Source organism: Apostichopus japonicus, chromosome 9 (assembly GCF_037975245.1).
Source record: "Apostichopus japonicus isolate 1M-3 chromosome 9, ASM3797524v1, whole genome shotgun sequence".
Classification (NCBI taxonomy): domain Eukaryota; kingdom Metazoa; phylum Echinodermata; class Holothuroidea; order Aspidochirotida; family Stichopodidae; genus Apostichopus; species Apostichopus japonicus.
Window position 1 is genome coordinate 3,556,079 of NC_092569.1, and position 27,700 is coordinate 3,583,778.

The 27,700-nt window shown below is 36.7% G+C and overlaps 2 protein-coding genes across 3 annotated transcripts in view; one reads left to right on the forward strand and one right to left on the reverse strand.

Annotated features, from left to right (window-relative positions):
• Positions 1-68: 68 nt before the first annotated feature.
• LOC139973344 (cilia- and flagella-associated protein 95-like) lies at positions 69-5,889 on the forward strand. The gene is made up of 5 exons (XM_071979960.1): positions 69-307; positions 1,457-1,565; positions 1,955-2,079; positions 2,911-3,040; positions 4,099-5,889. The coding sequence occupies exons 1-5, from the start codon at positions 210-212 to the stop codon at positions 4,285-4,287; spliced, it is 651 nt and encodes a 216-aa protein (XP_071836061.1). The 5' UTR covers positions 69-209; the 3' UTR covers positions 4,288-5,889.
• A 1,815-nt stretch (positions 5,890-7,704) lies between these two features.
• LOC139973342 (homeobox protein aristaless-like 4) overlaps positions 7,705-27,700 on the reverse strand; it is a 35,358-nt gene continuing 15,362 nt past the window's right edge. The window contains exons 2-5 of one of the 2 annotated variants that reach the window (XM_071979955.1): positions 12,782-12,870; positions 11,137-11,280; positions 10,311-10,558; positions 7,705-9,668 (exon numbers count right to left, since the gene is read on the reverse strand). In XM_071979955.1, the coding sequence (XP_071836056.1) occupies positions 9,386-9,668; positions 10,311-10,558; positions 11,137-11,280; positions 12,782-12,870 (764 nt within the window). In that variant the 3' untranslated portion in view covers positions 7,705-9,385. The remainder of the gene's footprint in view (positions 9,669-10,310; positions 10,559-11,136; positions 11,281-12,781; positions 12,871-27,700) is intronic. The other variant, XM_071979957.1, reaches the window with a different exon arrangement.

Consider the following 27,700-nt stretch of genomic DNA (forward strand, 5'->3'; position numbering starts at 1 on the left):
AGGGACTCCCCACAATGTGTCAACGTAACAATGTACAGACAATAACATGCCACTTTCCACGCACTTTTACAGAAGACTGTCTACCTGTACTATGGACAAGCGTTGTTAACCTAGGCTTGGGGTATTTAAGAAAAGCAAGAGAAGAACTGTAACCTTCCTCGACGTAAAACTTACCTGTGATCTGGCGTTGTTTGGATTGATGTTTTGAAATGGCTAACTATACACCAGATTTCGTTGAACGTAAAGGTTCGCTTTTCTTGAGATCAGACCATATGAATTATAGCAGAGGAACGCTGAATTCAAATTGGTAAGTCTGTGTACCAGACTGTTAAGTTTTATTGTTAATGGTATTGCTAAGTTATGATGCCTAGGTCTAAGCCTGTAATTTGTCGAGACAAGAAACGTAGGTCATGATAAGCTTTCGTCAAAGTTAAGATTAAGCTTGGTGTTACTGTAATGTAAGTAAGAGTAAGACATACCTGCAATAGCCTAGTCCCCTAGGTTAATTAGGATAGGCCTACACTGTATTGCTGCTGTGTTTAGTGGGTGTGCACCACCCTAAAGTTGTAGCCTAACTTAAGTTTACACGCAAGCCAGATGAAGTGCTATGACTTTTCCATTTATGAATATTTCCATTCTGTAACATTGCTCGCCACAATATTTCCAGTAATCTGGTGTTGTTTGAGCTGAAGTGTTAAAATGGTTGAGTAAACTTTCACCAGATTTCGTTAATGCAAACGTTTGCATTTCTTGAGATCAGATCATAAACATTAGCCTATAGCAGAAGAAAGCTGAATCAAATTGGTAAGTCTGTGTACTGGCCTGTTAATGTTATCGTCAAGTTATGATACCTAGGGGCCTAGGCATACATCTGTAATGTGTTGAGACCAGAGACATATTAATTAGTTAGACAAAATTAGCCTTAAGTATGGTGTAAGGCCTATCTACAATAGCCTATACTATAGGCGCCCTTAGGATAATGTACCTCGCATGTAGGCTAGGCCTACACTGTATGGCAACCTGTTAGGTACAGTGGGTTTTCACCTCCCAACATAAGTTAAGTTTACAAGCTGTGTGAAGTGCTGTGACTTAATCCCATTCATGAATATTATCATCAAAACTATTACAAATGTGTAAAGCCTGAAATTTTATATCTTTTGCTTTCAATTTAGGTAAGTACTACCAAATTAAGTGTATACATAGCCGAATTATGGGGGTTCTTAACCTAAAAATTAGGACTCACAGACCAGGGAGATGTGTTTATGAATATAAATTCTTGAAAGTTGTGCATCAGTAATTGGATTCCAGCTGTTTAATCTGGGGTTTAAGGGCTTCAACATTTGACACAGACACTTAACTGGGAAGCAGTCATTAAAACAGTTTATTTTGCTGCAATAGGGCTTTTAATACAGAATTGATGGTCCATAGCATTTATCGATCGTTCTCTCGCCTATAGGCATCAGGCTCGGGAAGCAGAGCCGAAGGACTATGACATTGCTGACCAGTCTATGAAACAAAACCTGCATAAAACGACATACAAACGAATTGGTGATGTCACAGATGGGGTAAGTGCAACTTAATTAAATGCTATAAGCATTACTCACAGTTGTGGAAAGAAATGTTTAACCCCCCCCCCCCCAAAGAAAAAGTTTAAGTTTCTTTCCTTTCTCTCTATGTTTGTGATAAAATTCAATGTGCTGGCTGAAAAGTCTAGATACCATAATTTTGAGAACATAACCTAATCTGTAGTTCACAATCATTTCAAAGAAAAACAGAACAGTTATCATTTAAGTTTCTTTTCTTTCTCTCTATGTTTGTGATAAAATGGAACATGCTGGCTGATTTGACTTCATTTGTTTCTAGAGCTTTCATTTTGGAGATAGAAAAATATTTTGCAATTTTTTTGCAATTATATCTCTTTTCTTTTTGTTTGAATGTACATTTCTTCTCACAGTCATTTCCTAAAACCACGACTCAAGCGTTGATGGAACAAACTCATCTGAAGGATGATTTTGCAGAGCAAGAACCGAGAAAAGCCATGGTCAACATTGATACTTACAATGCAGTAAATTTAGATAGGTGAGAATCCTCATTTGCATATTTTAAAACCAAATTTCAGTAAATATGCCAATGTCAGACAGATTCTATTTTATAAAGGATCGATCAAAAAATAGCGAAGCCATGTAACTTGCTTTTGAAAAGATGTTGAGTCTCTGGTGAAAAGTAAAGGTGGGAGGACCATTGATCAATGGCATTCGTGGTATGATAAAAAACCATGAAATTCTTTTGAAGAACTGATTCATTTCAACAATTTGATGGAAAGTTAAAGGCATTGAAGACTCGCCCCAAACCACGTGCGGCCATCTGGAAAAGTTAACTTTCTGTTGCTTGCAAGTGACGTTTTGTTTGTGTCGCTACAAAATGCAGACAGAAATGAAACGTGATACATTGTTATCTTTTAGTAGCTGGACCTGAGATGTCCATGGCTGTATCGTATCTACACTCTGCTGTGGGTATTGACCGCAGCTGTATGTACTGACTGTACACTAGTGTCTAATTACCGACGGTAGCAAGCTGTGTGTGTATTTTCTGGGATCGATGGTGGTGTTTAACACTTACGTTACACCTCATTCGTAACTAGGTCAGATTACTGGCATTAGACATTTCTTTTTGCTTGAGTCTTCACACCCTTTCAGCTTTGCTTATGATGTATTCCAGGGAAATAAGAGATGCATGTCTTGGAACAGGATTGGGGCGGGGGGGGGGGGTGGGGGCAATTAAAGGTTCCATCCAAATTATGACAGTTTTCTGCATTTTATTTCTTCAGTACAAGACTTCATCTTGATATTCTGAGGCTAAACTTGATATTGACTTACAATTCCATTTCTGTCAATTTTTTATCCTTTGTAGGGACACTGGACATCCCAAGAGTGGCTTTGGTTCGGTGTTACCCAAGCACCACCCCGAACACGATAAGCACCATTTAGAAACCACAAACAGAGCTGATTTCAAACCACCTTATCCGTACACCCCTGCACTGGTAAGTCAAACATCAACAGAAACCACATTAAGGTGTTATAGGTCAGGTCTCTAGTAAGGATAGAATAAAAGCTTGGTTTTTTTTTCTATGAGTTTACCCCTTGTTTTTGGACGGACGGTAGGGTGTAATATAAGCCGACCTATTATATGGTGGAATCAGTGGCGGAGCATCCAAACAGTCAGGGGGGGCGGATGCCCCCCCCCCCTGACAGACTCAAATGGACTGCTGGCGCCCTTTTCAGCTTTTTGCCACTTTTTTACTTATTCAGCGGTTATTGACTTGTTTATTGCGCTCTCATCTACCTATTGACATTTGTCACATTTTGTTGGCGATGACAACTATTTATTCATCGTTTATCTGCAAATTAGCAAGGCCTGGAAAGGGTAATTTCCGGCGATCTAGGGAGTACCTTTATTCAAGAAAATTTCTGTATGCTCCGCGCCAACCTGTGGTGGTGCTCTGCTTAGATAGTGTCGAAAGCGCTCCTACAGACCATTCTAGACCCCCCTGACCAATACCCCTAGCTCCGCCACTGGGTGGGATAAACAGTACGTGAGGTCAAAATTGTGGTCTTTGATTTAGCAGGGGATAGAATGATATTATTTCCAGCATTGGTGTGAGATTGGGAAGGGAAAGGGGAGTGGCTGTTATTAATATACTTGGAGCCCTCCAAATAGACCCCATGGCTGTGACACACCAAAGCAGAAAATGTTAAAATCAGGCGATTAGATTCTTCAATTAAGGGTTTCCCAATCACGTGTGTAAATATTATGTGGGTTGTTCAGAATAATACTAAATAATACAAAGATTTTGTAAAATATAGTTACTGAAAACCTGAGAAAAAGTGGTTGTACAGTCAAATTCTTGGACTTCTCTCATCTATTGGCATTTTATGTTATGATTTTATGTTATGGACATTAACATACCAAGTTTTTTTCTGCTGTGCAGTGGTCATTGGCCGAGTACTTTCTGGGATTTTGATCATGTCTGTTCTGTGAACTAGGAAACTATTCATATATTTTGTCATGTTATCTTGATTCTTTTTTTTTTGTCTTTAGGAACAACCGCCCGATTTCCAAGATAGGTCTAACACCTTCCGTAAATGTCACAGCCAATTCACAGACGTGGCCGATTACAGGAGATTCGGTCGAAATACCTGGCAGGACGAAAGTGGAGAGTACGGCAACTCGCAGTTAAAGAGGGCGATGTTTCCGCCCACGAACACGATCCCGCAAGTCTTGGAATGACGATCCTGGAGGGATCATCGCTAAAATTATATCAAAGTCAGATGACCCTGACGTTACGATGATTGCTAAATTAAACTGTGAAAGTAGCAGTGACTTTCCTTATAAGGTTTGTCCTGCATTGCTGGGCAAGACTACAATATCATGTTTCTTGAGAAAAGGCTGACTGCATTTTAGACAGATACCATAAATAGAAATTAAAAGTAATTGTATTATATACGCTGTTTTTCATGTGAATTATGTTATTTTGGTGTCATACCAACCAAATTTTAAATATTTGCATTTTGTATTGGAATATTATTCATTCCTGTCTATTTTTGGCAGAATGGTTTGGAGATTAAATTAGCATCATGCACAGGTCCATTGCTCTAGACTAAGGAATGGGTGGGGGGGGTAAAATCCCCTCCCCATGCAGACCACTGCTCCCTCCCCTCCCCACCCTATCTCCCCCCTACCCTCATCTATGCCATGACCTTGTTTCCAAAAGTCTTCCTAAATTACAGGACAAGAGTGTTGTGCCCTCCTTAAGTTGTTGATGCCCTTTCAACTGAGAATTTCTGTCAACGCATCTGATCTGATGATAATGGGTTTGATAGTTTGCTGGAACTTTTTTATTTGTTTAAGTATTAAGTATTTACTAATTATTGCAATTACTGATCAAACTTAGAAACTGCTACAGAGGTTTGTGAGTAATTAACAATTTCAATCAATACTGACACATTTTTTTGTACATCATAATAAATCATGTTTGTATCGTATGTATTTATTAATCCTAAACTGGCTCAAAATATGAAAAAGACATTTTTTCTCTTGTGTTTTGGGACATTCAGGTTGCTAAACTAGCCTTCATATTTTTTATAACTTTGGTGGTATTTTGTGAATGTATCTGGTAACAACAGAGTGAATGATGTCATCACAGCCTCCATAGAATGTTGTTTGGCGAAGATATGATTTTTTTTACACCTTTTGGTGGTATTTTGTATCTGGCAACAACAGAGTGGTTGATGTCATCACAGCCTCCATAGCATGCTGTATGGCGAAGATATGATTTTTTTTATAACATTGGTGGTATTTTTTATCTGGCAACAACAGAGTGGTTGATGTCATCACAGCCTCCATTGCATGCTGTATGGCGAAGATATGATTTTTTTATAACATTGGTGGTATTTTTTTATCTGGCAACAGCATAATGAATGATGTCATCACAGCTTCCATAGAATGTTGTATGGCGAACATATGATTTTTTTTTTATAACTTTGGTGGTATTTTGTATCTGGCAACAACAGAGAAAATGATGTCATTACAGCCTCCATAGATTGTTGTATGGCGAAGATATGATTTTTTTTTTAACCTTGGTGGTATTTTGTATCTGGCAACAACAGTAAATGATGTCATCACAGCTTCCATAGCATGTTGTATGACGAAGATATGATTTTTTTTTTTTAACTTTGGTGGTATTTTGTATCTGGCAACAACAGAGTGAATGATGTCATCTGCAGCCTCCATAGGGTTTTTTTTTTGGCAAAGATATGATTTTTTTTATAACTTTGGTGGTATTTTGTATCTGGCAACAAAAGAGCAAATGATGTCATCACGACAAATTCAGCTGAAATTGTTCTTGGTTTTTTTTGTATTAGTTAACTCTCACTTACTCACGGAGGGGAAAAATAATATTTCTACAAAAACAGTTGTATTGTGATGAAATTTTAACCTCGGACAGCAAGTAAAACATTCCAAATGTATCAGGGTTTTCAAGGATAAATTAACAAAAAGATTAGAATAGAAAAGTTAAGCGTTTGAAAATCATTTGCCGTTATGACGTAACAGACCACATATTGTGGTCCATTCCGGGGAAGAATCGAGGGTTTAGCCAGTAAAATAAATTCCATTCAAATCAACTATATCTTGAGTTGTGGACTGGATATTTGAGATGGGGGTTGGGGGGGGGGGCTTAACTTACAGTGCGGTATATTGTCCTTTCCATATAAGTGTCGCATTGTTTGCCAGCGGATTATCCCTTTAATGTCTTTATGAAACTGCTTATATCATGGGTTGCCTCACGTTGGCATATCTTCTCTCCAACTCGCTCACCACACGCCCCCCCCCCACCCACCCTTACCGTCCTTCCTTGTCCCGGTTGAAAAGTGAGGAAAGATACCAATGAAATTACTTCAAAAAATAGACAAAATAACCCAATTGAATAAAATTATGAATACGGAAAATAATGGAAACTGTATTTTATTTGTCAACATAGCTGACAAAATGAGCATCTAATCACAGCAAATTTAATATTATAAAACAAACGTATTCATGTATTAGTATATTACAATATGATGCTAACAAAGGGTTTTATTAATGCTAATTCTTACCTTGCAACGTAGCAACTTATAAATAGCAAGTTATAAATTCGGTTTCTTACAACACCCCTTCCCTTCGTGTTAGGCACCCCAGACATATCACAGGCTGATCCCTCCCCTTGCCTTCGTGTTGGGCACCCTAGTCATAGCACAGGCTGACCCCTCCCCCTTGCCTTCGTGTTGGGCACCCCAGACATAGCACAGGCCGACCCCTCCCCCTTCCCTTCGTGTTGGGCAGCCCAGTCATAGCACGGGCTGACCCCTCCCCTTCCCTTCGTGCTGGGCACCCCAGTCATAGCACAGGCTGACCCCTCCCCCTTCCCTTCGTATTGGGCACCCCAGTCAAATCACAGGCTGACCCTCCCCCTTACCTATGTGTTGGGCACCCACGTCATAGCACAGGCTGACCCCAACCCCTTGCCTTCGTGTTGGGCACCCCAGTCATAGCACAGGCTGACCCCCCCTTGTATTCGTGTTGGGCACTCTAGTCATAGCACAGGCTGACCCCCCCTTCCCTACGTGTTGGGCACCCCAGTCATAGCACAGGCTAGCCCCTCCCTCTTGCCTCCGTGTTGGGCACCCAACTCATTGCACTTGCTGACCACTCCCCCATATATATATATTTCATATATATATTATTATTGTTATGATTATTACTTTTTTTTGGAGGAAAAGTCACCCAAGATAGAACTTTAAAAATGAAATCTATCGACACAGGAATATCATGATATACCGTACCGAATCCTTGTAATTATTGTTAGACTTCACATTACTTATATTATTATTATTATTACTAGTATAATTATTATTATCATTTAAATATTTCCACAATAAAAAAACTCTATCTAGTAATAAGATCCATTAGGCTTAAAGGTCGAGTTCGCAACAACTCATCAAATATGGAAATATTGCACTGGACATATGTAGCCGTAAATTTAAAGGTCCATAGTTTTGGCTCCAAAATTAAGTCAGCTTTATAAAATTGCTGAAAGTTATCAATAATATCGTCTGGGATTTTTTTTTAATGGTTTTGAATCTCCCGATATGGCACTGACATTGAGGAGGGTTCAATTACAATTTTTTTTTTAATTGTCTCAGCGAGACAAAATGCTTCGAGGGTGGCAGTATAAAATGCCTTTGAAATTTGCGTACGTGTGACCATTATTCGAATTTCTAGCATATTTGGTCCTTTAAAACTTCTTATTAGGTAATCTGCCTTACCCCATCGGTTCCTTACAGATGATGTCACCTTAATGGAATGACACAATGCCTGTACTCAAAACCATTAGTGGCGGTACACTGTGCCAGTGACGTCAGACATTAAACGGCGGAATTGATCGAGGGAGTTTTGGGCAATAGAAGGGCTTCCACATAGAAAGGAAAACTGCACTACAATGCGATACACGGCCGATACATGTGGTCAAGTTTTCGAAGACCTTTCTGTTAAGTTTTTTTTTTCTTTACTTAGGTTACCATTAGAAAAGGTCAGTGTTTCATGGTTTTTAGCCAAAAAAAAAATTACCCAAAATGCATCTAAAAACCATGACTAGTCCCTCATCACATCATTTACCTTACAGCGAACAGGCCTCAAATTAAAGACATACCGATATATTCTCTACTTTAAAATCGTGCTTCTTCCATCGTTCAACACTCGGTAATTGTTTTGTGTTCGCAATCAGATTTAATAATGCTTACGAAATTTGAAATTAGACATGAAAGGTGTGACGTCATTGCGTGTCCATGTTGACATTTGATGAGATTAAACTCGAGACTAATAACCGTCTAACCTATTCGTACAGTATGTAATTGAAGCGAGTGGCGTTGTGTTCACACAGACTATAACAGACTCTTACAACTCCAACTTACAATGAACCATATAAATGTTATGAAAGAAAAAGACATAGGGATGACACTGCTCGTACGGTCACCAGAAAAAGCAAACTTTTTAACTTTCTGACTTGAGGAAATTGATGTATTGGATTTTGGTCATTTATAACTCAAAATTTTAAACTTTGTAAATGTATCATGAAAGCAGTTATTTTCAATCATGAATATAACGTATTAACGCAACGCTATTATGTTAGATACGTTAAGTGCATAATTATATTTAAACTGAGTTATCAAAACAATTGAGAAACCTTTCTCATTTTTTTCTGGATGTCACTTGCTCCTCTTCGCATGGCTAGTAATCCTAGGTAATTTTAACTAAAAACAAAGAAAATAGAGTGAACCGAAAACCGGAAACAGTTGTACGGTATCTGTTAATAGCCACTACTATACCTCACTGCCTTCCCATCCTGGTCGTTTACATTTGCATAAGGCTGGCCGTTATAGCGACTGTAAAGCCTCTAATCACAAACATCGCGGTTGACATCGAAGAACCTGCACATGTACTAGTACGGTATACGGTTCTTAAACACAACACCGTTGCCAGACCACTACCGGATCGACATTGTCACATCAATAACGCATAACTCTGTTGTATTTACCAGCCACCTTCACGAATATCAGGCGTATCCATGAAATTCTCTCAACATATTTTCGTAGGTCTTTTTTTTTCTTTTCCTTTTTTCCCCCCACTCAATCCTTTTTTGGACGTAAGCCAATTGCTGTATGCCCGTATTACGTAACAACCGTCTTACTTCCGGCATATATGTCTGAACAATGGACGTTTTCAAGTTTATAATGTACATATTTTTTTTTTCGGCACGGACCGGTATATCGGACTTTTGCGTCCTTCTGTCCTAGTGCTTATGTTTGTCCTCCGCGTCTGTCAAAGTAGGTGACGTCCTAAACTTGACGTGTTCCTCGGCTTTCCTTCTAAGTAATGACAAGCTATCGCTTCCGGCAATACCACCATCTATTGACAAGGACTTTAGACCCATCTCTGTTGGAGCAAGTCCAAGGTATTTCTCGGCTGACATTCCCGAGAATTCAGTCTTGATTGGAACGTGTGAGCTGAATGGATAAAAGTTGTATGACGTCATACTTGGATTCAGTGGAGGTAACGCAGGACTGTCCGAGGAACTATAGGGGGGAAATAGAAGGGAAAAAAATACGATGAATGGCGTTTTTAGTTTTATACGGTATACGTATAACAAGGGATGTACAATTGCTGTTTACCATTTAAACCAGTTATAAATACCGGCGTGTTCTTTCTTTAAAAAAGTGCATTTAGAATTCCTGTTCCATAACGTCACTTTGTGGAGTGCATCTCCTGCTGAGGTGCGCCCTTATTTTAGCGAGAACTTCCCCTCCCCTCCCCAATATATATGTTAATATACTGTACATCAAATACAGCATAGATTCTAGTGAACGTTATAGTGAGTCACGTGATCTCGAGAGTGGGATGGAGGAGGGGTGTGGGGGGAGGGGTCTTGGGGTTCATTCTCACCGTATTCTACTGTCCCAGGTTTTCTTGCTTCAATATCCCACACCAAGCATCCTCTAATTCCTCCCCTAACCTCGTCGCACCTTTTATTTTGTAATTTGTCATGTCCATTATGCCGCCTCTGGGTCGTTTGTTCTCAATGGCGTTTTTTAATCTATTAATATAAAGTAACCCTTACATCCTTATGCAGTATTATGGCTATGTCACTTGTCCGTTTTTTTTTGTGGCTAATTTAATCAAAGTATTTTTATTTATACGGGTCCATCGGTCTCACTTACCTTCCTTGTATCGGCGGCAGGGGACGGTGCGGGTAGTGGGTCATAGCAGGGTGATTGTAGAGGAACGGTGGGGTAGAAACTCCTGGAGGGGTAATACGATGCGCAGCCGCCGCCGTCAACCACGGGTTACCACGGCAACTGAGATGTGTATGGCATGAGAAAGAAAGGTGGCGGGCCCTCCATGGATCGATCCCCAGACGTTGACGCGCCATCTTGCGCCACTTAGCCCTTCTGTTTTGAAACCATACCTAGCAACGAGAATAAAGAAGACACTCGTAAACAACACACCGGCAACAATTACAACAACAACAACGATAATAATCTTCTTATGGGAGAAATATAGTTTATTCTATATTGAAGAAAAAGGTATAGGTCAACCAAAACAAAATAGCAGCCATTGCTCGAGTTACTTAGAACCTAACAACAATTAATCCTTGTAGTATATCATAACTTAGAAACACAAATACCACTTTTGTACTGGGGTAAGGGATGGGGGGTAGGGGCGGAGAAGGACGGGGAGGGGAAGAAGTGTTGGTGGGGGTGGGGCGTAAAGGCTATGACTTTCAATGCAGGGATCTATGGTGAGGTGTGGCCGGAATACGTTTTCTAAAATGGGTGAGTGCTTAAATGCAAAATGGTGCTATGTAGTGTATATGGTGTTGAAGAATTTTCGAACGTTTGCACAGCACAGTATACATTTCTGTACTATGTATGATCACAATGTATGTACTATAAGGATGGTGTGCCTGGGTGAATGGAAGTGGTTTGGTGGATAGGGGGATACGCGTAACCGTTAAAGTGAATCATCACTTTCGAAAGAACTGACCTGTACTCGGGCTTCCGTGAGGTTGATTCGCATGGCAAGGTCCTCACGTAAAAAGACGTCCGGGTAGTGTGTTTTACTAAAGAGGGCTTCGAGCTCACTGAGTTGTTGAGGGGTGAAGGTGGTCCGGTTCCGCCTCTGGTGGGGTACATGTAAGGAAAAGAAAACATAGAAAGAGACCGTGCTAAGACTTATCAATGTGCATATAGTTTTCCGTCCGCAAGGGAGTGTATCGCTCCCCACATTACTTGGAAAAAAACTTCCACCAAATGCCCCAACTCACCTCACCTCACCACACCCCCTCCCCCACCCAAAATAATTCCCAATTGGCACGCAAATGACACAGTGGAAGGCTCCCTGCCTGCGCTTTAGTCTCGGTGTTGGCAGTTTGATTAAACCCGCCAAATTAATTATTACACATTCACGTTATGTCGCACGTTTAAATTTGATAGATTAAACTTTTTATTTAAACAAACCAAAGAAAATGTAATGTCCATCGTGTATTGATTAAGTTTAATTGAATTCAATAATAATTTACTCAAAACAAAAGCCTTCTAATTCTGGAAAGAGTTAAACAAACAGACTAATTGAAAAAAAAATGATATAGAAAGGACTAAACACAGCTATGTAAATATTAGCTCTATTGTAACCTCTCTTTTTTGAGCAAGATCAACCTTTTTAAAGCAGTAAATTGGATTTGTAAATTATGAAAAAATTTATGCAAAACCGATTAACTTTTTAATATAAATCGGAGTTAAAAGTACTCACTAATCTAAGCAGACGAAAAAAAGCACGTTTGTTACACAACGATCAAAAACAGGAAGTATAAAACTTTAAGTTGTTAAAAACCTTGCAGATAAAATCAATAACAGTGGGCGACTATTTAAAAATTTATGTTTGAAGGCATAAACAACTCTATAAAACTTTAGAAAACTCGATATAAGCAGTAAAATTGGATTTGTAAATTATGAAAAAACTTATGCAAATCCAATTAACTTTTTAAAATAAATCGGGGTTTAAAGTACTCGCTAATCTTAGCAGACGAAAACAAGCACGTTTGTTACGCAACGATCAAAACAGGAAGTATAAAACTTTTAGTTGTTAAAAACTTTGCAGATAAAATCAAGAAATAAATAACGGTGGGCGACTATATTCATAAATTTAAATTTGAAGACATAAACATCTCTGTAAAACGTTAGAAAACTTGATATAACAGTCTTTTGCGTTTTTTTTCTGTCGATAATAAATAGCCTGACGAAGCAAGTTATCAGCGTGACTATTCAAGTATTATTCTATAAAATTGCGGAAAAGTTCCACCCCTCCCCCCTCCCCTCCGACTTTTTGTATCATGAAATATATTTCTAGTATAAAAAAGTCTGAATGTTAAGGGGTGGGGGGGGGTAAGGATAGAATGTAATATTCAATTCCATGCGCACTTTTTAACTCTTATATTCCACTGAAAAAGTAGGATGTCTTATTTTCATTTCATTGTGATAAAATTGCTTTAACGTCGATATATAGAAAAGCCTCCTTTAAATCGAAAAAACGGGAAAGTAAAGATTGCCTCCGATTTTCAATCTATGTAATAGAAAGTGCGATGTTATGGGCATAATTCTGTCTCAAAAGATTTACTTCGCTGCTAGAAACTTACTTGTCTTCTACGGCTGTACATTAACTCATCCATCAACAGTTCTTCCCGCAAAACCGACGATAAATTGGAGCTGGGAACATCTTCACCTGGAAATATATAAAAAAATCAGTGTCAGATAATTTAGCTCATGAATATGCATATTATAAATAGCCCTGCACTGTGTTTATCGAAAGGGAAAGATCAATCAAGGGATTTTTTTGTTTGGGTTTTCACCCTCTTTTTCCTTTTATCAATAACAAGTCAAATTATGAAGACAAATAACCTATGAAATCACTGTGCTTGTATATATATATATACATAGCCAAATGTAGCATTCTTGATCTCCATTACCGCTGTAATAACTAGCCGTAACGTATCTATGGCGCGCCGTTTTTTTTTTACTTTTTATAAATATATATGTATATATACATACATATATATATATAATATATTTTATATTGTTTTGTCTTCTTCCTCTCCAAGGAAGTAATTAAAGCGAACTAATATCAAGTATTCATCTTGAGTAATTATCTCAAAAACAATAACTGGTCGAAAAAAGAGAAGAAATGATAGATTAAACCGACTATTTTCCATGATTAATAAGTTGAGTAAAGAGAAAGAGAGCTGAAGAGAGTTTGAAAGAGAAAGAGATTGTTAACCAGAAATAAGTCTTTGACACCTGTGATTTATTCCCGTTTCATCTTTCAACTTCAATCATTCATCTACAGATTACTACTTCTCAAAATTAATTTTTCTCTCTCAGAATGTCTTTTGGAATTTGTCTTTTAAAAAGAAAAGTAAAAGGGCAACCCTTCGATGATTTTGGGTAAATCTCATACAATCATGGCTAGAATATTATACATTGCTTGGGATATTACATCAACTATAGAATAAACAGTAGTCAATTTGGCTAATCAGCCGTGGTTTGGGTGAAGGCTTTCAATATCCCTAAACCAAATCACCAAAGCCCTACTTGGAGATGATTTATGTCATTGCGCGCGGAGTATAATCTTTGATTAAAAGCCATTAGAGTTCCATCAACAGATATAACGTTCGAGCTAACAAGATCCTATTTCATGCGTACTCGTTAGACTAGGATGCAACCACGAATTGTCGAAGGAAATTAAAAAAAGAACAGGAGCAGAGAGAACGAGGGAGAGCTAGAGTCTCGGCGAGGGATATAGCTACCAAATACAATATCCTACCGACATGGGAGTCATGAATTACACTTGTTATTTGGCGGGAAAGAGTCTTTAGCTAGGAAAATGATTAGTAAGATTGAAATTGTACGAGGGAGCAGCGAAATTGGATGCGTGATGACATTCCCTTTTCAATTTCGTTTAGTAGCGCCTAAAGGTTTTGTAGCATGGTTTACTTGTTTTGTCTAAATCATGTTCCCAAATGAAAGGGGGCTTTTTATTATGTAATACAAAACTTTCGGGCGTCGACAATGATTAAATCGCTGGTTACACTTTCTATGTTGCTTTTAATTCGTGAATGGATAAGCATATATCAGGATGTATCTAATGGTCTCGATTAATTGAAAACCCCTTTTTTTTCCTATTTCTTTCCTTGATTGTTTTGTTATAAAGCTTGATTTTTTGTTTTTGTTTTTTTGTGTGCCTTTTTTTAAACTCCAAATGTCAGTCGTTTGTTATTCTCAAGTGTGATGGGGTAGTTTAATTTTAAACGGGGCATTAAACAAATGTGGAATCCTGCAGTTAAACAAATCGTTAATATTAGTATCATCATACGAGACTATTCGATCATTTAAACAGTTTGATTCAAATAATAGCGTTTTGCTCTCGATTAAAAACTGTTAGAAAAAAACTGTTTTTTGTTTGTTTTGTTTTTGGTTCTGCAGAAGAACGATTTCGAAGACCGCATGATGCAAGGGTTTGTTATAGTCAGTGATACGCGAGACAACTTCTTTTTCTTCAGATTTTATTATAGAAGGCTTATTTGTTTTCATGTACAGTTTCATAATAATAAATAATAAAAGCAAAATGAAGAGCAAAATTAATGTTTTTGTTATAAGCAGTCATTAAAGATTCAATTTACATTAAAATTATGTTTTTTTCATTTCTGTACTTAAATATGACGTGGACAACACATATGTCTTAGTTTCTATTTAATTAATGAACCTTTATTAACGTTACAAACAATAGCGCATCCATATTAGGTTAATATGGATGCCACTGCCCTCCCCTCCCCTCCCCTCCCCCTCTCACTCCCCCTCCCCTCCCCGCCCCTTAGTAAATTGGATGATGGTGGTAAGTTTGTTTGATATTGTGCTATATATTTTTTTTACCACTGTTGAATAAACTTCCTAATATTAACACATATAGATGTTTGTCACTTTTCGCGTTCCATAAGTTAATCATTGACAATGTTCATTTTATTATAAGTCTATAGCTGCTTCCGTTAGATTGCGTTATTGGAGAAGAAAAAGATCGCGGGTTTTCCCCGACCCCATCCCCTTCCCCTCAAAAGAAAGTTGTAATGTGCTCGGGCGATGCGAAACTGCAATTGTATTCAAGTCCATTTTAAGCCACATCGGAAGCATAAAAAACCACATCAAATTTATTCATTTTGAAGAATATAATTTTTTTTTTAACAGGGAGAGGAGAAGAAATGTTATGATTATGGAATGATATCGTTTCCTGTCAATGACTAACGTTTTAATCAGCAGTTAGTCAAGGATCACGTGACCGATAATTTAGTTTTTGTAAACAATAATGACAAAGGATCGCAATAAGTTGGACCATAAATTTGATGTATTTTTAGAATTCTTGACCTCAGCAAGATACTAAATTATATGAATTCATTATTTATAAAAACCATCTTTAATATTTATTTCAATGCATCAAACATTTCACTTTGTCTGTTTGTGAGATAGGTTTGCGGACGAAGGGTTTGGTAATTAAAATAGCCAGAACTAATCAGTAGAAACGTAAAACCAGTTTGTATTGTTTGGTTTTATGTTTTGTTATGTTTTATGTTTTTTGGTTTGTTATGTTTTTTTTTTTGGTGAGTAGCAGATTAAATGTCCTGTCATAAAAATATATTTAATTCAGATATTAAGAGCTGTCAAGTATAATAAATAACTATATTTCGCATCTAGTTGCGTTCGTACATGATAAATGAAAGGCTATGAGTATAGAGCAAGGGCAAAAATAACTCTTCACAGAACCGTATATATGTAAAATTGTGAATCCAAATTTTGAAGCCTGCCGGTGATAAGGAAGTTTTGATCTGGGATTGTAAATTTAAATGACAGTCAAGTTATGTTATATAAGGAACGTTCAGTATTGTTAAAGGGTGCTTGTTTATTAAGCGATCGGTCTTGCGAAGATTCAGTTGGCGCATGCGCGTGACAAGGTTCAGTGTCAGGTCAAGCTGAATACAAACACAGTCACTATCGGTTAGCCCAGTTAGTTGTGCCCAGAGCGCCATTGCGTACCATATGCTATTGTTTATAGGGAACGTACCGTATTGTTAGAGGATGTTTCCGTATAAGAGATTCGATTTGCGCATGCACGTGTCAGAGGTCAAACTGATAGGAAACAATCATTATTTTATTTGTGATATTTCGGTATGTCTCGTGTATCTAATGGAATTGCAAGGTGTCAGGTTGCTTGTATTTTAACGGTCCAATTGACTGTCAAGTTATCTACTCCCATAACTATATCATAAATTTAGGAGACATTACTCGATTTCCGTTGAAAAAAGTAGGTGTAGGCCTCAAAGACGATCTCGCCAGAATAAGATGAAGATTACGTCATTTTCCACGCGACATTGATGTCGATGGCAAATGTGTTATAAAGTTAGATAGACAGAAGTTATCAAAAGGAAACGTAGACGTGTAATTTTGTCTTCCTGCATTTTGCGACCCAGTACTGGAAGGTCGATCATTTCTTAATTGTGTCGACGTTACTCCTTAGGCTCCCTTGATTATGCAGACCCCTAACACCCCCCATCTTCATCCTACCGTCGTTCCTCCCCATACCCCCTCCCCCCCCACCCCTCAGTTCTTTCCCTTTCCTTCTCGGGGCTATTTACAGGTAACGAGCAAACGCTGATTAGCATGCCCACAAACCAAGTGTGAAGCTTCCAAGGTCAGATTTTAGCGGTAGCCTATATTATCATATGACGTAGCATTACTTAGTCCTAACTGGGGGCGCTATGCCTCAGGGACAAACTTTAAGCTGGATGTTCAAACTCTGCGAGCTCCCTGTTATGTTTACTGGTATAGTAAGCTGCACAGCAGCTGTAACATCCGTGCTGGATAGGCGGATCTTCTTAGCTATAAACTTCAAAGCTAGGATAAAATACTTTGAACTGAGGCTTTAATGATACAAAGTAAAAGGGAGAGAGAGAGGGGAGAGGCCGAGTGGGGTGGGGTGGGGTATGTAAAATAACGGGGGAGGGGAAGAAGAGGAAAGTGGGAAGGTTAAGAAATGGGATTTAATGTTGTCTCGATAGACCTAGAACAGGTCAAGGTGAAGTCTACCTTAAAGAGTGGAATCCGGGCCTCTGCATAAAATGATTGGAACTTTCGTTTTACCGATATCAAATGTTAGATGAGTTATAGTAACATTGTAAGGTGGAGTGCTAGTGGATAGCATTGAACAAGCTGGCTTCTTCTTTCTTTGTGCATGTTTTTTTTTTTTTTTAATTATTTTTTGTTCCTATTTCATCATTTTGAATTTCATTTGAATTATTAGTCTTTACCCCCAATCGTTAGCTATCGTTACATCGCAAAGCCCATGTTTCTTTGTGTTTTATTTTCTAACTAGCCAACACACGTTAACTGTGTATTTGTTGCAGCGCAGCGTTATAAAAAATTATAATAATAAATATAAAAAAACATATTGTGATCGATAATCTGTATTTAGGCCTTCTCTAAATGTAAACCGTAAAACATATGTTGGTTTGAAAGCAGAAATGAAATAGTTTAGGCATTTGTCTTTATTCCTTTCATATGACCCCCCCCCCCCCCACCCCCCGTCCCAACTACACCTGATATGATTTAAACGACTTGTTCAAGTATATGTATGAATAACGGGAGGTAGGTCATGTCGGGACGTCTGTCTCCCCTGACAGATAAAGAGGATGGGTTATCTCCTCAGCTGTCAAACTCTAAATCATAGAGAGGTTATACACATCTATATATTTATATATATATGTGTGTGAGCGAATATATATGCCTTGTTTACAATTTCAAATATGACCATCAAATGACTATAAACTGTCATCTTTACAAACTCATTTTAATCGTAAAATTTATGTGTTTTTTCTTTTTTTTTCAACGGAAACTTTTTTAAGGTCAAAGGTCACGAAGAACAAGCACGAATCGTATTTTAATCAGAGAATTAAAACCCATGTCACTGTTTTTTTTTTACTTTATACGCAAAAAACCGATATAAATTTTTACGGCATGGGGAAATGTCTGTAAAATCAGTTAAGTTTCCTTTTACGTTATATATATTGGGATGGGTTCAAATGCAATAATACAAAACACGGAGAAGAAGAATAAAAAATATAAAAAAACAGGAAGGAAGGAGAAGAAAAGGTTGATATTAATGTTGGTGGTAAATAAGAATTTAATAAGCTAACAGGGGTGATTACATCCTCCAAGTGGATTCGACAAGGGCTTTCATTACCGTCCAGACCACAGTGCGAAAGGTCCCCCTGGAATAATGAAACTTCTGCAGATATATGAACAAAGGAAACAGTCGTTTTTCTTAGTTTTTTGTTAAAGATTAAATTCGTGATGGGTTTTTTGATTCTTAAATCGATTTTACAATGTCTGTTTTATTACAGTAATGGCTATCCTTTTTTTTAAGTGAGTTCAATTTTGTGACATCGTTTGAAAGCATTGGATTCGAAATGGCACGATTATCCGTAGTGGGACCAGAATCAATCCCAATAATGTATTTATAAATTGTCACCAGGGCGATTTAGTTTTGTAATAAAATGATTCGCATGATCTAAGCATGATGCAACGCGAAAAGGATGACTTTGGACGGACTTGTTAATCTTTTTGATATGTCATAATCCAAGAATATAGATTAAAGAAATGAGGGCTTGATTTTTTTTTTATAGTTTTTAGAGAACGTAGGACTTCCTTTAGAGGGCGTGTACCTCTATAAAATTCCGGTATTAGTCCTGGGTGATATGATATGATATGATAAAATATTAGAAGCAATTTCCGGTTGATTGCATATATAGTAGCAGCAAGGGTGTACCATAAGTGGTAATCGCTGAAAGTTTTCTTTAACCGTTTTTTGAAGAAGGTTTGCCGCTGAACTTTTGTGTATAGACTTCAAAGTTTAAAACATTGATTAACGTGAAATATGATCTGAAAACAAAATTTTTGTGCTCATTTGCTTGAAAATTTTATTATACTTAACAAATAAAAAATAAAAAAATAAAATATAAAACAAATGAGCATCTTCTAACGGAAACTAGAAATTAAAACACAAATTATACAAGAATGGGCCATTGCTAAAGAATGAGAGACGGTTTGAAGGGGGAGGGGGCGGGTGAGTGGGAAGGGGAGGGGGATGGAAGAGGCGGGGGTTCAGGAAATATGAGATAACTTAGAGACGAATATCCAAAGTGGGCACAAAACCAGTGGAACTTTCGGATAAGTAGATTAAAAGGTAATTGTCAGTTCCTAGGTAGAGTTCGTTTTTGAAAGTGAACGCAAATTTACGATTTGAAGGGTCAAACGGATAAGAAGGTCGAAATAATAAAACGATTTGACCTCTTCTTCATATTTTGTACTTAAAGAGATGTTGTACACATGTCGAATGTCATCCAAAGGTTTAAAGAATATTTTTCGGATTGAATAATTTCGAATTTCCAAATAAAATAAATAAAACGGATGAATATTGAATATTGAGCTTAGGCCTGTACCGAGTAAATGACGTCATCATCAATTTAGCCTTAAAGAAGCATGTCAGAGAATTAACATGTTTTTTTTTCTCATTTTTAAGATGAATATGAACCATGAAACCAGAATAGTTAAAGAAACATTTCAATCACTCAAATATTTCTCTCGTCTTGGACATTTCCATATCAAGACTAAAATTCGGCATCAAGTCACCCTATAGAAGCAACATGTATAATATCTCAAGTTGGTCTCCGCACAATATATGGCTTCATTAAACAACATATAAAGATGTACCAGATCTATGTTTTCAATCACTGCCTGTATTTGTATTAAGTACTTGTAACGCAGAAAAGTCACCCAAAGATAGAGCATGCAGGGCATGAAACCAATAAATTTGATCGATTCTCAACCCCCCCTCCCCCTCACCCCTATGTAGTCTAAAGATTATATCGAGACTGTAACCGTGTATAACTTGTGTTACTACGAGTCACTTGGAAAGGGGAGCAGGGTATACTACGCATGATCAGCTTCGTGATCGATAATACTGTGATCGATATATATACTGATCGATATATCTGAAAGAACAGATACTACCCATGAGCACATATAGCTTATTAATTTGAACAACTGGCTATATATATATTACGATTTATATATATATATATATATATATATATATATATATATATATATATATTAGGTCGATTATACATTAATTAATTTTATAGTTTTGTCTATCTCGCGACATTTTATACGAAACTGTTGTTGTGAAACATACATTCAATAGTAATAATAATAATATTAATAATAATAATCAAAATTGTTTTTTCTCGATATATTTGCATGGGGCGGGGGGGGGGGGGCGCTTAATTCCTAATACAATACAATCCGTTCCTATAAAGACATCAAAAATCTTGGTACTGTTTTTTTTATTTGTATTTATATCTCTTGCACTATATATCCCTTTAATGGTTCCTTATTCTGACCCTGTCGCCCCCTTCTGTTATACATGGTATTTACGCAGCGCGTGCAACAACAATGTATTCGCGTGCCAGGTGACCTTAAGAGTTACCCCCTTGTGTCCCATGAGAATATATATTCTTTGTTCGAGAGAGATATCGTACGGGATTGTGCTCGATAACGCTCCGTACGTCCAGAACACAGATATTGACCTATATTGTTAGTACTATCAATGAGTGTGTGTCAGTGTGTGCTATGCAATCTTGTAACAGTCCCCTTCGATATCAGTTCACCCAATCAGCGGGAAGATTATCGCCTTAGGGGTAGAAGTCTTTAAAGTTGACAACGTCATAGTTAGGCACCCTTTCCCGTGTATCTGTATACTGCTGTTTAAGTGATGTGTGGTATTTGAGCGATCACAGTCCATGGAACATGCAACGTTGTAAAACTTTCGTAAAAACAAATAAATAAAAAATATATATTAAAAAAAGGGCTGGCTATAAATTTGATACCTTGATATATATATATATATATATATATATATATATATATATATATATATATATATATATATATATATATATATATATATATATATCTTGGCTCTTGATTACATCCACAAATATATTTAATATTCCAATCCACAGTGTCGATTAGCTGCGTTTATTTGATTTCAGTTTTATTGTTTTTTTTCATCGCTGACTATAATTAAGACACATAAATTCACAACATACACAACATTCATACTATAGCCATAAGTCGTTGACATATGTTCCGGTAACTTTAACTTGGTAAAGCAATGATTTATAACTGATCCTCTTCTTCTAGCAAGGATACTGGTAAATCTAAAATCAACTGATAAATCTAAATCAAATGATATCAACTAAATAAACTGATAAATCTAAAAAATAAATTGTTGCTTCATAATACATTATCTAAGGGGTGACTTTAGGTTTCTTGACACTGTTTCGACAGAAAAATCAAGTTTGTTTTTAAAATCTTTTGAAATTGATGTGAAAATGAGTTAAACACACATCAATTTATTGTTTATATCCGTATTAAAAAAAAATATTAGAATAACAAAATGCCTACAAATACCGACCTAATCGATATTGAATTCGCGGAATATTCAATAAATGAAGTGTGTTTTTATACATGAAATCAATTGAAGCTTTTGTTCTTTTCTGTGCTTTTTCTTAATAATGAATCAACAAAGGAATAACGAAATCTATTGTTAAGAAGATCAACAATGCATCATAACATTATTAAAGTGTAATAAGTGTTAAAATTGATTACATTTAAAAAATTAAAAGTCATATTCTGTTGCCGTAAGCGTGACATCATAACGTAAACTATCTTCTTTGATCAAATATAAATAAAATATTTAAACGAAATTTACCTACTAACATAGAAATGAAAGTTTATTTCAAATAGTTTTCATATCTCCCATTTACCGGGCTTATGTCCCCCGAAATGTATCACATACCCCCAAAGAAACAATCTCTTTCTATCTCTCTCTCACTGTGTTTCAGTCACATTTAAATGAGTCATTATTTTTCCGATGGTTCAACTGAAATTTTAATCAATTAGATTAGATTTATATGTATGCAAATCAAACTGCAGTTTGTATTATTTGATCTAAATAACAGCGCCGCTGAGACAAGACAAAAGTGCAGGGGGGAAAAAAAGAAGAAGAAAAATTGGAAATAAGTTTAAAACGAGCCAGTGTTTTAGTGACGTACAAACAAGCCGTTCAAATTGTAATTTATTTTCCCGAATTCGCCTGGTTTCTGCGATTTATCTTTGTAAGTAGATATTTTTACGATCAAATCTAAGAGATTAGAAAGTAATAAATGCAGTCAACTTCAGGCTAATCTTAACAATGTATCTCCTGCGATAATTTACTTCGAAATTTTCAAAATAATTGCGGTACTTTCAAAATTAACCATGGAGGGGACGTAATTAAAGGCAGCGACTAATAGTCTACTATATCAAACGACTGTTTAATGGAGTCTATCCAATCTGTCCTGGCTTGTTATATGACGTTTTGATATTTGAGCGGAAATGATAGTGATATTTGTGTTATTTTAACTGAAAACGGGTTTAACATTAGTTCATGTAATAATAACATTAATGTCATTTAACAATACTGCTTGCTCTTTCACTTTGAAAATGCTATACAAAATACTACAAAAAGCAAATCAAAACAAAACAACAACACCAACAAACAAAGGGTAACTATGAAACAATCCACCTCCTATTAACAGCATCAGTAACGTATCCACGATTTTATTAAGGAGGGGTAGTGTCCCGGGGGTTGCTGGAACCAACTCCCATGCATGGGGGTCTGGGGGAGGGGGGTTCAATTTAATCAAATGTTGCATTCTGAGTCATATATTTATAAGCTTAAACTCTATATAATTAGGTCTTAGGGCAAGGCTGCGCTAATAACTTATTTTTGTACAATCTTATTTTTGTATGCAATCTCACACCCCCCCCCCCACCCTGTGTCTTCCCCCAGTATAACATCAATTGTACTTTTAAATCACGATAATTACTAAACGGAACAAGATGTATAGCAGTTTGCGGATTTTTTTTTTTTTTTTTGTCTAGCAAAAATCTCTATCTTGTAAAAAAGAAATGGTGGTCGAGTTAAAGACTACCTCGTCCCATATATTTAGTAAGACCTACAAGACATAAAAATTTACCCAAGCAAACCTGGTGAAACAGTTACAAGTCATATTGATAAACACGACGGAAACCAAAGTAAACGGCCTGAAGTCAAGAACGCCTGGAAATATGACCAACGGATTTTGGGTTAAGCGTATAGGTAAAAAAGTATCCAAAAACATAAAAAACAAAACAAAACAAGATGAAAGGGATAAAACTAGGTTTATAGCGTCATGGATTAAACTGCCTCAACATTTTTCAAAAGTCAACCAGTAATTTGTTTTTGTTTTGGCGGTGTTCTTTTGATCATTACCTGTATAGATTACGTGAACAGAAATATCTATAAAATATTGTTACACACCTTCTCGTATAGACATAAATATTTATGCGATATGATATATAATATATCGCAATATGTACAGTATTTGTTTTGTTCTGTTTTGTTTTGTTAATCTGATTCAGTAAGGTTTCGGTAGTGCATTCTTTGAAAATTTAATATTATTTATACGAAGACCTTTGGGCAATTGCGTCGCCTTTTGTATACATGAGATATTTATTTAATTCCAAACATGGATAAACTCGTTCCTTGATGAAATGGATAGGACCTAATCTGCTATTTAACAAGAAATTACTTTTAAGAGAGAGTGAGCTATATAAACAGAAGTAGTACAAGAGTTCGGCTTGACGGCACCAGGAGTTTATTATATTTAGTTTACAATCCTTTTGAAGAATATGTCCCCTTAAGGCTCGCTAAATTAAATCAGGGGACGAAACTACTTTATCATGTTTAGCTGTGAGGGTTTTGTCTCCCACGTGAGAAGTAGAGTTATCAACGCTTTTAAGAGGCCTGTAAACGTTTTGTTCTTCGTTGTGGAATACGAAGCACACACATACATATATAAACAAACACACACATATAAAACATAAACAACGATACTTTTATCAAAAATTAGGTTTCTGACGTTTTGAGTCAAGAGTCATGAAGGTAAAATAAAAACAGGTCCATGACAAATATAATCTAAATAATATCAAAAATTAAATTACATTAAAAAAAAAAGAGAAAAAAATATGATTTTTTTCTTGTTTAGATATAATTTCAGGTAATTTTGAAATTCAGAATACCAATTGCAAATCACCATTGCTCGAATCATAAAGAAGGTAAAATCTTCTCCATTAAGAAAACCTCAAGATTTCAAATTAATTACTTTTACCGCATGATTAAACAGTCATGCAATTAATAACGTCAAAGAGTGTCTTTAGATTATCATTGTTGATTTTCATTCTACTAGTTCACTTTTTTTTTGCAGTATCATGGCGATATAATTAAGTTTAATTGTTTCACTAAACCACCAAAACCGCATTATACGACTTTAATCTTGAAATTTTAGATCGCCATTTTTATTTTCTCCTCCGTCAATTGGATGTCACTTTATAAGTGAAGGTACAACGATGGATCATATAGGGTTACGGTTCCTAGTGGCCAAGCATAGGTGGTGGGGTAGAGGTGGGGAGGGAGGGGGTGAGGTTACTGAAACGAATGCGTGCACGGAGCTTCCGGTGAACTCCAGTCTAAGCGATTCCCTTGGTCATACCGTTTCTGTGTAGTTGACCAAACTGACCCATGCTGCTTTACTTACTGGCGATAACAAATTAATAGTAAGCATGCTCATTTCACTTATTTAACGTATTTGCCACAACAAGTGAAACTTCACTAATTCGCCCAGTCTGTGTTTTTTGTGGGGATGGGGGGGGGGTGGAGGGGGTCCATTTTGATGTCCGCATCACATGTATACCTGATCATGGCAACTTTATACCATTTTGCTTCTTAGCGAAGTGAAAGTTGATTTCTGGGGCCTTTTCAGGATTTTATGAAGCGGAGGGAAAGGGGTGGGGTGGTTGAAACGAAATGCCATGTGAGGGGCAGAGGGGTTGCCCCAGAAGAAATTCATAACAATTTAGAAGTGAACTGACACATTGTGACTATAATTAAGGCCTACACACAGTAACTATTTCCATATATTATGCGGGGTTAAAGAAAAGGGTGTGCACTTACCCCCTCTCCTCCCCCCGCACCCCCGGATCAGCCGAGACTAACAAGTTGGCTTTATTATAAGCGCCATTACGTACAAATCTTTCTCTGTTCGGTAATCTATCAAATATAATTCATCAATATAAAGTATACACTGTCGACGGTTGACACTTCATTAAAATTTGTAGAACGGTCATTTAGACTAAGTTACTCAAAGTAAATTTTCTATCAGCAAACTAAGATTCTTACTACTTCATTGTATACATTGAATGACCTTAGTTAAAACTTAGTGCTTAGTTTTAAACTAAAGATCTTTATGTCGCCTCCAATTAACAAATCAAGACATTTATCCCTCAACCCCCTACCCCCCCTCCCCATCACCATAGCCCCAATTATTTGAAATGGAAAGCGACTATAGTTAAGCCTATATGGACTAATGGACTAAATTATTTGGTGTTAAATGTTAAATATATCAAAATATTTCCGAAAAATGTCCAAAATATCAACGCAAATATAGAAAAAGAAAAATAATAAAACTGAAATAATATCACGTACAAAAGAATACTAATAATAATTCCAACTCATTCTTTAGACAGTCAGTCATATTCCATATCATGCAATATGATATGATTTATTACTTGTAATGAAAACTAAATGTGACAATATTTTAAGTCATATTAGCCCCCCGCCCCCTCCCCCACCCCATAATATCCCAAACGAGATCTTAACGGCGTGTCCCGATAAATCGTATCTCCAACATTGTCATGAAATGAATTTAAAAGAGAGCGAGGGAGAGAAGAAAAAAAATTACCACGACGCAAAGAGTTGTATACATGGGTGCGGATCTAAGTCGTTAACGGATAATTCTGTCGAAACTTTTACCCGCTGAGCGAGTATTTCATAGCAAATCTTTAACCAAAAGTCAAGTTTATCTATATAGCGAAGGTCAAAATTGACACAAATGTGTTTTCAACTCTTAGTATCCAAACACTGGGACCCCTAATGGTCTTTATTAACGTAGCAGAAAATGTGTCATCACATTTCCCAATTTTCCGTGTTTTTTTTCTTTTTTAAACTCATCTAAATTTACGGTTCATTGAAAGCGTAACGGCTGTTTGTGTTTTGGTCGGTGGATTTTAACGAGTTTTGATGTAAGCAAGGTCTGGCTAAGACTTGACCGCTATTAAATTACCAGAGGGAAGTTACGGCCGTTTTCACTGACCATCGCTCGGCCGTGTCAGATGCGGTTAGTTTTGATACGCACCAGCGATTTCCGGGAAGTGTTACACGTGTAAGCAGCGATTTGCAAAAAAGTATAAGATTTATCAGATTAACGGCCAGTAGTTGTCAATAATGAACTTCAGCGAAAAAAAAAAATAGAAAAAAAGAATCGTCCAACAGGTAAACTGTTTTGTTTGAGATGGATGGATACGATATTGCACGCTGATTGGAATTGACAACTTTATTATAATTATAAGGAAATGAGTTAACAATAATGTGATTATGACAGCTTTGGTGTTATGTTGGATTAATATTTGGAAAGAAAAGCAAAAAAAGAAAAGCTTGCTGCGTTGTGAATAAGGATAAAACACGAATGAGGGTTGTGGACGCTTTTCGGTTATATAAAATCTACGGTAGCGGTTGTTAGTAGTTATTGTACATTATTTAATTAATTAATTAATCCACAATCAGACAGGGGTGCGTGATTATCCCATTTGGAAGACTATCCCGGGATATGTCAGCCAGTGGGAGTTGTTTACAAACGGGATATGTCATTAATTTCGGATGATTAAAAATCATATTTTGGACGATTTTTTTTGCACGAAAAGCTATCGTTTCGTTTCGAGGTAATTTTCAGAAGAAAAGTTAAAGAGATTGACAAGGCAATGGGACATAAGGAGTTAAGGTTTATAATTTAAATAAAGAAGGATATACCATAGCGGTCTTCCACGAAAAGGAATTAATATAAGACGCGTATATGAACAGGATATGTGTTTTCGCAATGTAACGTGCAGCATAATGCATTGTTATTTATGAAGGATATATGACAAACACTATATGAAGTCATTATGGGATACACTTGATCTTGATTCCAACAGGTTTTACGTGTCATGTCTTTAAAGAGGAATTATATTGGGAGGATAAACCTGATGCACTAGGTCTTGTCTGTGACGTATATAGCAAAGCTGCACCTAGTCCAACTATATTTTATATAGTGTCGTGTATTTGAGGTACACATTCCTGTTCCAACAGGTATTACTTGTGACGTGTACTAAATGGATATACCTGATGAATCATGTATGCCTCACAAATTGCATAATTAGGAGGAAACACCTCATCCAACGGGTCATGCCTACTAGTGACGTGCATTGGAAGG